This window comes from Cyprinus carpio, chromosome B23, assembly GCF_018340385.1.
Source record: "Cyprinus carpio isolate SPL01 chromosome B23, ASM1834038v1, whole genome shotgun sequence".
Taxonomy (NCBI): Eukaryota; Metazoa; Chordata; class Actinopteri; order Cypriniformes; family Cyprinidae; genus Cyprinus; species Cyprinus carpio.
In genome coordinates this window covers 6,903,559-6,918,470 of record NC_056619.1, presented here as the reverse complement: position 1 = coordinate 6,918,470, position 14,912 = coordinate 6,903,559, and the positions used below count along the sequence as shown (strand labels likewise).

At 32.0% G+C, this 14,912-nt stretch overlaps 1 protein-coding gene across 1 annotated transcript; it reads left to right on the top strand.

Moving 5' to 3' along the window:
• Positions 1 to 12,822, top strand: LOC109067417 (ladinin-1-like). The gene is made up of 13 exons (XM_042750923.1): positions 1 to 153; positions 1,136 to 1,261; positions 2,076 to 2,376; positions 5,891 to 5,970; positions 6,144 to 6,312; positions 7,317 to 7,403; positions 7,677 to 7,720; positions 9,096 to 9,138; positions 9,231 to 9,274; positions 9,359 to 9,425; positions 11,608 to 11,736; positions 11,842 to 11,958; positions 12,735 to 12,822. Exons 1-13 carry the CDS (start codon positions 116 to 118, stop codon positions 12,804 to 12,806), a joined length of 1,317 nt encoding a protein of 438 aa, XP_042606857.1. The 5' UTR covers positions 1 to 115; the 3' UTR covers positions 12,807 to 12,822.
• The last annotated feature ends 2,090 nt before the right edge of the window (positions 12,823 to 14,912 follow it).

The following is a 14,912-nucleotide window of genomic DNA, read 5'->3' as shown; positions in this document are numbered from 1 at the left end:
GAGGTGATGGTGGTGGTCATGTGACGCGGCTCTCGTGAAGGTGGCACACAGACACAGGGAAGAGCGCGACACTTCATACACCTCTCCAACCGAGTTCAACACAACAGCAACAATCATGTCTATTAGCCGGAAAAACTGGTCTGCTTTGTCAACGTAAGTAGAAATATACATTTAGCGTTTATTTTGTTTAGCTAATAGTTTTGCGATTTCTGACAGGTTGCAGAAGCGCAGGTATGTCAGAGTTTATACTGACGTTATAGATGCTTATGCTATAAAAAATATAACAAAAAAAAAACAAAACAAAAATTCATCAAATAAATTTTTTTATGTTTTTTATTTGATCATATATCATATTATGTTTCTACTTTTCTACCTTCGCTCTAATTTTTGTAAATGAAAAAAAAAAAAAAAAAAAAAAAAAAAATCAAACCTTAAGACTTTCAAATAAGCAAAACAGCCAAAAAGGCACTTGAGTTTCAGAAATATAGCACCCAGGGCAACACTTCCAATGCATTGTTGTAATTTACAGTCGTCGTCATGTGCATTTTTGGACGGCAAATGTATGACTGAAATAAAAACTGAAAGTAACTGAGTCTGGACTGGACATGCAGTTTGAGTTTGTGATTATTTTGACATCTAGTGTAATGTCACACTATCAGACTCAAGGCAGTGAGTATCCTTTAACCAAAACAGAGCTTGAAAAACCAGTTAATGCACAATGAAACTGTTTTCAAACTGAAATACAATAGTCCACCTCTGGGATATATCATCGAGACCTTTGATCGTAATGCATCTTCTTATACTTTCAAAAAGACTGACAGTATAGGTTTCAGTATAGCGAGTATAGCTCAAAACATCCCTGCCATTTCTTTCCTTTTGCCTCCATGTGAATGGAGTATTAAATCAGTCAAATAAAGAGTTTGAATTCAAGGCTTTCACAGAAATCAAAAGTATTTGTAGCCAAAAGTTCTAATCTTTCACGCAATCTGGGCAAAACTATATTTTGGGGATGCAATAGAATAAATCAGTTAACCTTTCTATCTATCAATCAGCATCAGTGTTCACAGAAAACTGGAATGCTGAAAACCATATATGTTTATATGCATTTTAAACATGTGATGTGTTTGATCTTGAGGCTGGCTCGACAGTGGACTGTGGAGGATGAGGAAGAGGTGGAGAGAGAGAAGAGGAGGAAGACAAGGGAGTCTACAGCAGACTCGGATGAAAGTCCCACTGAAGAGACCAAACCACAAACCAGTAGGTGCGAGAACAAAAAAGGACAAAATTACAGAGAAAACCCAACTTCAGACAACATTAATGCTGTATTTATGCTTTCCCTTCCCTCTTCAAAATGCTTAAGAGCTGTAATTGGCTTTAGGACTCAGTGATATATATCAAATGCAATGCAAATTTTGTGTTAAGCATTTGCGTGAAGCAATTGACCTTACAGAACATAAGGATGAGTGCTTCAGAGAGCTTTAGATAAAGGTTTATGGTATCATAAAAGTACATATGAATATGATCTACATGTAATGTTGTAATTTGGTCTCATAATACCATATGTGGACACTCCCCATGCATGTCTATCAAGGAAAGCAGTTTGCCCCAAAATAAGATTTTTTTCTGAGAAACAAATTTACAAGAGTTGCATGTGATGTACCAGAATGTCTCCAAGTGGCATAAATGAGTGATGAATCCATCAAAATACAAAGATGATTGAATTCTGACAACATGTCAATTTAGTTGACATCTCTGTGTAAAAAAAAAAAAATTGCATCCCCTTTGTGGGAAAAAAGTGTGCTTAATTTGTATTGAATGTGCACTTATAGTGTACTTAAAGTATATCACTATTACAAATTAATATATATTGTATTGAATATAATATATTGAAATAAATGACTTGCGAGATTAAATAGAATAAGGAAAAATAAATAATATTCAGTTTGCACATATATTGCACGTTTACTTAGTTTTCACAAGGTTTTAACGCAGCCCAGTAAGAATGCATGAAAATGAATCTTCAAGCACTAACATGACATGACAACATGCCAAACACACTACTGTAACGTTTCCAGTGTTAGCGGGCCTGCTGATGCTGGCGACTCTGGCGGCGGTGTGGCCCAGCTGCAGATGGACTTTGTGGAGATGTTGCGAGTCCGTGATGAACGGAGGAGGATGAGGCACGTTGAAACCCTGAGGAAGAATAAGGAGGAAGATGATGGGGGCAAAGAGACCGGCCCGGATGTGGAGCCCCATGTGGAGCTGCTGGGGGAAGAGCAGGACGAGGAACTCTTCAAGAACATTCAGCGATGCGTGGAGACATTCATGTCACCAGAACCTCCCATCAACTCCAAAGACTCAGAGACACACGAGAAGGTAGGAAGACATGGATTCTCAATGTTCAGTAGTTCTTCTACAGTGATGTGATGCTTTTAGAGGAAGCAGAGGTGGTCCAAAACCTACAGAGCTGACAACTTAAGCCCGATTCGGACGGGAATTGTTTCTCAGGGGGACGTAAGTGATTTTCACCATTAACAGGGATTTAACTTAGTCTGTGATTTAACTGCTGTTCGAATCCACATCTCTGAGTTTACAAGAAGAAATCGATTCAAAATGCATTGCATAAACCCTTTTTGAGCCCTCACGAACACCATAAGGTACATTAACTGTTGTACTTCGGTGTAATTTGCATAGCCTACATATTTATTTCTAAAAGGCTGGAAAGTATTTAAAAGAATAATACTTCATAACTGCTCACAGCGACTGGGAGCAGAAAGAGAAGAAAAGCACACAAACATTTGAAATGGGTCTTTATTATGGCAGCAGCAGGTATGCAATACAGTTTTACAGTGTGTATTATAAACGGATATATAGGCTACATAACTAAATTGTGTATAATTATATACAACTATCACATCTTTTTAAACAGGAGATTTATATAATCAAACAATAAATAGGATTATATATTATAAAATATGCTTGGAATAATAAGAATACATTTGACATAATAATAAGTATTTTTAAATACATTTTACACAATAATAAGAATACATTTGTAAATAAAAATCAAATCATTAAGTTTCTCACTCTGTTTAACCAATAAACTGACTGCATTTTCCAGTTGATTTACTTTGATTTTTTTTTTTTAGTTTTACTCACACCTTTTACAGTACCTAAGAAAATATTTTAGATCTTGGCATAACTAGAAAAAAGTATATTGACTGTAAAACTTCACATGGAAGTTTTACAATCAATATACTTGGCATGACTTTTCCAGGTCTAGATATGATTTATTTATTTAGGCTACATTATTTTTTCAGGTTTTCCATAAAGAAATAAAATTGAGGAGAATTAAAATGAGACAAATTTGTATTTGTAGTCATATTAACTTATTTTACTACATGTTTTGTCTTATTTTAATCATCTTGAGGTCCCATATGAATTTTGGCCCTTCATTAGAGCTAGTTCCCCAATATCAGTTCCAAAATCTACCTGTTTCATCAAGAAACAATGTTTTTTCTTTTTTTTTTACTTTGAGTAGTAGTAGTTATTTATTTTTATTGTCATGCCAGCATCTAAGGCCATCTTCATGGCAAAAACTGAGTTGCAATAATACAAGAGTTCCATAAGCACAAAATAAAAACCAAGCAAACAGAGAAATACAGCAGTTAAAACTTATATAAGATTTTTTAATTAAAATATGATACAAAATCTAAAATCTTTTCTGGTAAAATCCTACTAAATGTACTTCATTTAAAAAATGAGACCTTAAAACAGTCCGATAAAATATGTTTAATGGTTTTGCAGAACATGCATAGAGTTGGATCTTCAGCATGGCATTGACAATCTTGTAAGACCTAATGACATCTCCCAAAACACCACTTGATCAAATCTTGTTTTAATGGAGAGAAAAAGTCTCTTTGATTACTTTTTAAGTATATATTCAAGAGAAATTATTATCTTTATTGAAGTACAGAATCTAAGGTAAACTATTTCACCCACAATCTGCATTTGCTTTGTAATTTTTATGTTTATTAGCATATCACTGTAGGCTTAACAACATATTAACGTCAGACTCTCCTGGAATCAACGTGCAGTGTCATAGAGCATTTTAAATCCACCAGTTATGGTTGTACTGCTGGGCTTGGTATGGTTTGGCGTTTGTTGGTAGAACAAATACGTTGCCATTAAGAGCAATTATGAGTGACTTCTTTAAATAAACCACTTTAAACCTTTGTATGTTTTGTCATGGGATATTCTTTGCAAAGGCTGCAACCTGAACTGGGATCTTGTTTTTTGATAGAGTTATGCATCAGTTCTCACAGCAGGGGAACATTAATGTTGCAAATGACATTGTAGCATTACCCATTAGGTGCTATATATAGTAGTGAAAGGGTTAGGTTGTATCGAAGGTAGACAGCAGTGTCTCATTGTTTTTGTCATTCTTAGACATGTTCATGTTTCATTATAAAATCCTCTCCTCTCCTAAGTTGTCAGTTCTGAGTAGTGTAAATCTGACAGGTTTCATCATGTGGCTAGGGGTCAGAGGGCATCTGCTTCTTACCACCCATAAAATGTGTGATTAATCATCTACAGGATTAAGAGAAAGAGCTGTGGGAGGCCCAGTCTTTCTTACACACACCTACAGGGCCTTGACATGAGAGAACATGAAGTCATTTGACCCACTTCTGAAGTGTGCCGTCACTTCTGTGAAAGCTTTAAAAACAAAGTGAATTCACAGACAGTGTGCAACCAATGCTGAAAGACTGTTAAAGGAATAAAATCAATATGTTAAAATGCCCTTTTGATGAAACTGCAGTATTTCCCTGTAATTATGAATCTGTAGTTTGTGTTATTTGTCTGCTTATGTTTATTCGAAGCAATATTACCAGCATCTACCACATACTGCACATTTACAGTATGTCACACAATAATTCCAAAGATGGTAGTGATCTCAGATCAAAAGTGCCTGAATTTAAATTTAAACATGAAATTTCTTAAAGATTTTCCCAGAAATTGTTTGGAAATATATTTGATGTCTATCCATGTTTACATTTGAATTTAGAGGTTGGTGGCGTGACTGAAATCTTATATCACAGTATACAGAAGTAATAGTAAAAAAAAAAATACTAAAATAAAATTATATTAAAATAAAAATAATATTAAAAAATCTAATCAACATGAATAAATTACGTTAACATATTAAACTAGAAAACAGTTATTTTACTAAACCATAAAAATATTATACAAAGATATTATTTACATTTTTCATTTATAAAATAATACAAACGTTTTTAAAAAAAGTTTAAAAATAAAAAAAACATAAATTTTTGCAGCGTTTTTGATTTAAAAAAAAATGCAGACTTTTCTAAAAATTGTTTAAAAATCTCACAGACCTATTTCAGAATATTATTTGTGTTTCCTTGTAATCCATTGTCAAAGTTTTGTATGTATTAAATAACCTTGTGAAAAGGTTAAAAAAAAAAATCTATACAAAAGAATTGTACTTTTTACAATTATTTTCTCTTTTCATTTGGAACCTGATGGATGCAAACCAAAAGATAAGATTATCTTGAATGAATGATAAGTCTGGCAACAGTGCAAAAACAACTTCCTATTATATAACAGCTGAGTTAAAAACAAGCAAACAGACCACACATAACTGATGAATTCACCTATAGTCAGGCAAAATGCATAATGCCGAACAATTTCCAACAACAAGACCACTTAATAAATTCTTCATCTTGACACATTTCCATCACAAAGCTATCCTGCACACTGGCATATATATACCACGGTGTTTTGCAACTTACGGTTAACACATTTCTACCAGCACATCATACTGCCTGGCTCATTTACATACTCAATGGCATGTTTTGTCTTTTTATAGGAAGAAAATGGAGGCACGAACCAAGATTCAACATCAACAAACTCCCAACCCCCCTCAAAAGCATCCAGAAAGTTTGTGAGGTATTTACAATTTCCACCCATTACAAATATTTGAATTAGTGTAAACCAGCTCTTTCATTATTTCTCTCACTGTGACTGGAGACACTGATCTGTTTGCAGTTGCTCACTGTGATAATGAAAGCACAATCTTTGCCCTGCTTAAGTTATATCCTACTGTTGTTCTCTTTGATCAGCTCTCTCTCCATCTCCTTTGATAAGAGTCCCACATCACCCCCAGCAACCAGCAGACTGGTTTCTCCTCTGAGCCCCAAGTCTCCGCCCCCTCAGTCCCCGAGGGCGGAGTCACCTCACAGCCCCACCCATTCAGGCTCAATGAGCCCCACACCGAATGGAGACGCAGCGGTGAGACTGCCACGATTCACCCTAACAGCACTGCTGTCTTGTTTAGCATAGTTTCCCGAACAGAAAGTACTAACGGCAGTCATTTCATGGTACTACAACATTTGTATGTCAATAGCATATATATATATATATATATATATATATATATATATATATATATATATTATATATATATATATACCAAGGCATTTATATAGTACTTCAAAGAATAGCATAATATTACCAATGTACCAAAGTAGAATGATGTTAGAGCTCCCTCTAGAGGAACATTGATGCTATGAAATTTACTGTTTTTATTGTGGCCAAAAAAAATTAAAAAATTCACAGATATTATAAATGATAAAGGGGATAAAGGAGACCATGTGCATTGAAAAAATTGTTGGTGTAGGATTTGCATTGACACAATTTTCACTCGGAAATTGCTAGTAAATTTCGCAATTAATTACGAAAAACGGCATTGAATTAAATTTTAATGTAGAGAAAGACTTAAATAGAACTTACTTATAAAACACAAATCAGTAATCTTTGTTTCACTTACAACTTCAATTTAATTTTACCATGATTCACTGAAACCAAATGTGTAGAATTGACTTTGTAATTATTAGTGAAATTAACAGCTATTTCTGAGTAAAAGTTTCAAATAAACTACAGGTCACACACTGAATTAAACATGAATTATGAAGTGCAAGTAATGTTTTACAGTGTACACTGGGAAAAAAAGGAAGGATTGACTTTGAAACAATTTGCTCCCAGAAATGACTAGTAAATCTCACAAATAATTACAATGTAAGCAATGCATCGGATCCCATTCTGTACACAGACTTCTATTATTTACTGGAGTTACAGCCATAATTCTGCAGCTGAATAATTTGAGTTAAGTCTAGAGATCTAAAACAGGCTTCATCGTTTATTGACTGATTATACTTGTGTAATTCATTATGCATTATCTTACAGTTTCTCCTCTTACTGCATGCCTTATTTATTTTATTTGCATGTGTGCACAGAGACATGAAAATGGGTCACCGAGCAATTTCGAACCAACTGCGAAACCTGCGTTCACACGCCAGAGCTCCAGAACGGTGTCCTTCAGGGTAAAGCTCTCGTTTGACTATATAAATACATCTGAGTTAATTAAGTATGAGAGTCAATATGTTATATAACACAGTGTCAACATTTGCATTTCATGTGGACAGTACAGCAAGCCAAATTTGCTTGTGTCAATAACCTTCAAGTGCTACGTCACATACAGCTTTTATTATTTATGCCATGTTCTGTCAGGACTCATTTGTTAAATATTTGACTAACTCAACACACAGACAGACAGACAGTACTGCTTTGTGCCTCAGTGTCATTATCCATTTCAGATGATGAAGAAGAAGGAAGAAGAAAACATGCCGCTACAGAGAAGGTACTGATCGATACACACACACACACACACACACACACACACACACACACACACACACACACAAATAAATAAATGAAATGTGCATGTAACATTTTGCTTAATTTTTAAAGTACTACTTTTGTGCAAAAGAAGTGTGCTCAACTGTACTAAATGTGCACTTGTACTTCAAATTTTTTTTTTAATCAATTTTGTACTTCAAATCTTAATAGAATATAAAAAACTGTAATTGCAGATAATAATATAATATTAATGAAATAAGGCCACTTACCTGTATTTAAAGAAAATTCACTTTCATGACTGTTTCTTAACACACTTAAGTACAAAAAGTGCACTTCGTAATTAAAAGATTTAAATTAAATACAACTAAAATCATTGTTTTAATTTTTTTACTTTAAAGACGTGCACTTATTTTGATGTGTCGACTAACATACTAAAGCACATGTAAAGTACTTGATTTTAATTTTAACTGTAGTGTCTTATTCAAGATTACATTTTAAATCTAGTTAATAGACAAGGTAGTATATTTTAAATCTTTGACATTGCAACTTTGTCATTACAAATGTGCAATATATTTAAATACATAGCATACAAGTTTTAATAGAAAATGACATTAAAGTATATTTTAGTTGACCATAAATGATTGCCAGTGTATTTGCCATTCAACTTGAATTACATATAAAAATTTCTACTTAAGTAAGTTTATAAAAAGCACTTCAAAGTTCAGTTAACTGCATTTAATATAAATTTAAACTATAATAGATTTTCATTTAATTGTAAATGACATGCAATTTAATTTCACTCAACAATTGTTCACAAATCACATTTAACAGTGGGCTATGTTCTTCTGACTAAAACAGTTGCATTACATCTTTAATAAAAATTCTCTTTTAGTTTCGTTATTTTTTTTTTTCTATGTACCATGAATGGCCAGAAGAAAATATGATTATTTTCTAAATATGGTAACACTATGTCTTATCTTTTACATGAATGATTAATGTTAGTTAAATACATTATTGTTCATTGTTAGCAGATAATGTATTAACTAATGTAAACATGTACGATGTTTATTAAAAATGTATTAGTATATGTAGAAATTAATATTACAAGATATCAATACATGTTGTAGAAGTATTGCTCATTGTTAGTTTGTAAATTATTGCATTGATTAACACACACAACCTTATTGTAGCATGTTACCCTGACAACAATATCAGATTCACTCATAATTCTAATACAAATTCTAAAAAAAAAGAAAATGAAATAATCAATCAATGACACTGTATATTTCAAAATTGATGTAATTAAGCTTCTACAGTGATGAGTTACAACAATCTGTATTTCCTTCTCTTCTATTAACATCCAATCTAATCCACAGTGCAAGTGTGCGGATTGCAGCGAAGACCTTTGAATCCAATGAGGTAAAGTTATTAAAGACAAATCAACCACAAACACCTTCAGTCCAGTCTCAATATAATACTCTCAAGCTTATTGTGGATGTTCTGGCCCACAGGGATCCAAACAAGAGGAGGAGCAGCAGACCCCGTTTCAGAGAAAGTGAGTGTGTCTGTATTAGTTTCTGTTTGAGCAGCAGTAAAAGAGGGTGTGTTGAATTAACTGCTGTCTGTGCTGTTCCTCAAGCTCCCGACAGAGGTTATCATCTCACTCCATTCAGGAGAAAATGGAACGACTGGCTCAAGCCTCACAGGTTTGAATCTGAAATGACTAAAAACTTGGCACTTTACCACGTTCCATAATTTTTTTTAAATGCATCAGAGAGAAAAATTATATATACTGTATATATAAGAACTATTAAATGTTACATGCACTGCAAAAAAAAACAAACATTTTTTTCCAATACAAATATTTAAACATTCTTAAATCAAGATACATTTAAGTTTCATATGCACACTGCAAATTTAAACATTCTTAAATCGATACATTTATGTTTCATATGCAAATTGCAAATTTAAACATTCTTAAATCAAGATACATTTACGTTTCATATGCACATTGCAAATTTAAACATTCTTAAATCAAGATACATTTACGTTTCATATGCACATTGCAAATTTAAACATTCTTAAATCAAGACACATTTACGTTTCATATGCACACTGCAAATTTAAACATTCTTAAATCGATACATTTATGTTTCATATGCAAATTGCAAATTTAAACATTCTTAAATCGATACATTTATGTTTCATATGCAAATTGCAAATTTAAACATTCTTAAATCAAGATACATTTACGTTTTATATGCACATTGCAAATTTAAACATTCTTAAATCAAGACACATTTACGTTTTATATGCACATTGCAAATTTAAACATTCTTAAATCGATACATTTATGTTTCATATGCAAATTGCAAATTTAAACATTCTTAAATCAAGATACATTTACGTTTCATATGCAAATTGCAAATTTAAACATTCTTAAATCAAGATACATTTACGTTTTATATGCACATTGCAAATTTAAACATTCTTAAATCGACACATTTACGTTTTATATGCACATTGCAAATTTAAACATTCTTAAATCGATACATTTATGTTTCATATGCAAATTGCAAATTTAAACATTCTTAAATCAAGATACATTTACGTTTTATATGCACATTGCAAATTTAAACATTCTTAAATCAAGACACATTTACGTTTTATATGCAAATTGCAAATTTAAACATTCTTAAATCAAGATACATTTACGTTACATATGCACATTGCAAATTTAAACGTTCTTAAATCAAGATACATTTACGTTTCATATGCAAATTGAAAATTTAAACATTCTTAAATCAAGATACATTTACGTTTTATATGCACATTGCAAATTTAAACATTCTTAAATCAAGACACATTTACGTTTTATATGCACATTGCAAATTTAAACATTCTTAAATCGATACATTTATGTTTCATATGCAAATTGCAAATTTAAACATTCTTAAATCAAGATACATTTACGTTTTATATACACATTGCAAATTTAAACATTCTTAAATCAAGACACATTTACGTTTTATATGCAAATTGCAAATTTAAACATTCTTAAATCAAGACACATTTACGTTTTATATGCACATTGCAAATTTAAACATTCTTAAATCAAGATACATTTACGTTTTATATGCAAATTGCAAATTTAAACATTCTTAAATCAAGATACATTTACGTTTTATATGCAAATTGCAAATTTAAACGTTCTTAAATCAAGATACATTTAAATTTCAAGAACAAACATCTGCCGAGTATCTAAACAAAAATCTGTATTTAAGTAGATTTTTCTGTTCCCACTGACAGATGTGACTATCTTTTTTTTTTTTTTGATCAGTTTCACATAAGCATGTCTTTTGTCATTTTGAGTCTTCAGTAGATATATCTTGATTTAATAATGTTTGAACACTTTCACTGGAAAACAAGACAAAAATACAGAGGTAGAACGGCACTTTTTTCCTGAGATCTACTTTGTTAATAAGAAACATTTACATTTAGAGACCATATTGACATATCTCATTCAGTTTATTCTTTATATTTTCTTTACTTAGTCTTAAAAAATCTTAAATTTACCATTATAAAACCTGCAGAAAATTAACCTAGCATGAAAAGTTGCTCATAATATGTCTGTATGCCACTTTATTTCATTCTATTTTATTTCCAGTAAAGTTTTTAAACTGCATTGATTGGGCGCGAAAATGCTGCTAATATGGTTGCAATCAATAAAAATAGAACTAATATCAAGTTGAAATACAATTTAGAATAAAATGTTTATCAGGTTAAGCAGCTGTTGAAAGAGTTTTAGGCTCTTTTTTGTGAACGGTGGCAGATATTGCTGAATGTAAGACAAACAAAATGTATTTTGTTGCTCTTTTCAACTTTTAGAAATGGGAAATATCCAAATCCCCAGTGGTGCACCAGACTGTGTGTTTAGCGGATGAGGTGTCAAGGAAGAGGGAGCTGTTTGAGAAAGAACAGGAGGGATCCGACAGAAGCCATGTGTTCTCCAAACAGGTGAGGACCATTTCAGTCTCTGAAAAATGAGTTACTTATTTACCTGTTTGAGCTCATCTGAACTGACCATTCAGTCATTTGTTAAGAACATTTACTTTGTTTCAGGAATTCCGCAACTTTTCTTCAGGAATCTCTGATCGGATTAATCGCTGGGTTCAGAAGAAAACATTTACTGTGTCATCATCATCCCCATCATCATCATCATCATCTCATAGTCCTTTGGTAAGTGCTGCATTATGTAGGCATAAGCTTACATTTATCCTTTTCTTGGTTGCACTTTATTTTACAGTATGTGTACTTACATGTACTTATAGTGTACTTACAGTGTATTTATCTAAGAAAGTTCTGGTAATACAATGAAACTACATGGGGTAGGGTTAGGTTTTAGGGGTAGGGTTCAGGGTTAGTACCTAGTTATTACATAGTTATTGTAATCACTATAATAAGTACATAGTATGTACATGAGGAACAGGACTGTAAAATAAAGTGCTACCCTTTTCTTTTTTAACTTTGTTTTTAATTTATTTTATTTTAATTTTATCATAAGGAGGTCATAAGGTGGTACACACTGGGGAAAAATGGCGTGAACCTTCTCACGATTTCCACTTCTTCTCCAGGCTTTGGCTTGGTGGCAGTATTTCACTTTGCACTGAGTCTGTTTCATTCACTCATCTGACCTTGTTAGTCATCACACAAATATGTGTCATGTATGTGGTGAATCTGGAGTAATTATTTGCACAAAGAAAATGACAGGTTAAAGCATGATTTATGTAGTCTAATCAGTCTATGTAATGGCCTCCACATATCCTCACATAACCTTTTCCATTCCCCAAAATAGATTTTTTAAACAAACAATTCTGTACAGAACTATAAATTACATTTTCAGCTTTGTAATGTGGAAGATTCTCGCCAAACTTAACTTGAATGAGTTCAAGGCTTTAAATATGGAACATTGCCTTCTCTATGTTTTCTCTCATAACTCATTTGTTTACGCTCAGGATCTGAGACATGTGAGCATCTCCAGTAAGAAAAGTTTGTTTGAAAGAGGACAAGACCAGGACCCCAAGTGACACTCTCACGGATAAAATATAGAAGATATATAGAAGTTAATGAGGTATAAGAGCATACCTCATTAATGTACTAACAAAAAAGAACAAACCAAAAAAAAATATTAAATATAATACAAAACATACCTCATTAATGTACTAACAAAAATGTATCATTTAATAGTAAAGTTTCATTATACATCAGTAACAATTGTTGTAATAAAAATAAATTAAGTACATTTTAATTTTAACAAATCACTGTATCCATATGTTTTTTTCTGCATTACAGGTTTAATGAGATTCATTTGATCATGTGTCTCTGCAGATTTTGAAGGAAGCTTGATCGACTCTTTCAGACACTCAGTGCCAAGGATTGTCTCTTAACTCCTTTTCCTTCTGCTTCTTTACGTTGGCTAATTCCTCAGCACTTCTAAGGCATAGTACTGATCTACATTATTTGGGTAAATTCAAGGCTTATGTTATTGGTTGTGAATGTGTGTACTGATGGATTGCGGAATGCAACAGGACTGTATTATAGAGTCTTTACATAGAAACTGAACATCACAGGGTTTATCTGACAGCAGGAATACAGACATACAGCTTCTTTGTGTCTGTGCCAGACACTCCTCTTCCTTGTAGCTTGATATTTGTGCTGTTGATAAGGAGAAAGAGGCGTAATCTATGACCTGAGCCATAACTCAAGGTACAAGGTACAACTGTAATATCATGAATGTCTGTTTCAGTGAACCAGACTGGAAATAACCTGAATGATTCATTTGTTATGAAGCTGGAATCGTGCTCTGAAGCTGACCTATGCTCTTGCTGCTGTTTTAACTTGCCGGAGACTTAAGTCATAATAAGTAAACGTAATTTAGACGTAATCTATAGAGAAATGTTCCCTATCAAGCCCTTTGCAAACTGACTTCAATCCATTCAATTCAACCAAGCTTATGTTTCCTTTTTTGCTAACTGACCTGTCATGTAATTATATTTTCTGCCCAGGAGGGTTATGCTGTAGATTAATAAAAAAATGTTTTTTACTAGTGATTGTGTTGTCTTATGTTTTCAAATGATGCAGACGTATGATCTGAATTTGTGAGAATAGGAAATATAATAATAATAATAATAATAATAATAATAATATAGGAAATAATAATCATAATACAAATAAATACAATTGTATTAATAACAACAACAGTCATTTAAAACTACCAGCAATACTTAGTGGTAATTATCAGTGGTTACATTATCTCTCACGTTTTCAGTAATGGCATGCTAAAATATTTTAATTATATTAGCATTATAATGTTTAAATGAATTTATAAAAATCAATTATTAATACTATGTTGTCTCATATTTACAGTGATATGCTAGAATAAATATTTTTATGTTATATAATAATAGTAATAATAATGCTTAAATGATGGAGGCTCGAAATTGCGTGACTTTATGAAAATAAGACCATATATTGGTAACACTTCACTTAAAGCCTTTATGTATAATGTGTTATAAAAGTCGTTTTAATGCATTAATTATGCCTTGCAATGCACCTTATAATGAATTGTACAATCTCATTGTACAGTTAATACATTAGAACACTTATTTCATTGTTACACTATGCACCTTCAATTCAGTTATAATTATTTACGACAAGATATAATGTATTACAACACACATAAATAATCATAATGCATTATACCCTTTAACAACTCTTTATAATGCATTGTACATAAAGGCTTTAAGTAAAGAGTTACACACACACACACACACACACACACACACACACACATATATATTTAAATAATAACAATTAACAAAAAAAAATTATATTTCTAACTGTTTGTGCAGATCTTTGAGCTTTAAGCATCTAGTAATCACTCAAAGCACATTAGCAACTGCATAGAGAACTCAGAACATCTAACAAGGCCTACATTCTTACAATATATATATATATATAATATATATATATATATATATATATATATATATATATATATATATATATATATATATATATATATATATATATATATATATATATATATATATTATCTTCAAAATACTGAAGTATTCAAACAACATAAGGCCTAAGTTCAAATAAACCTTGAAACTGTTTTAAACCTTCCAACA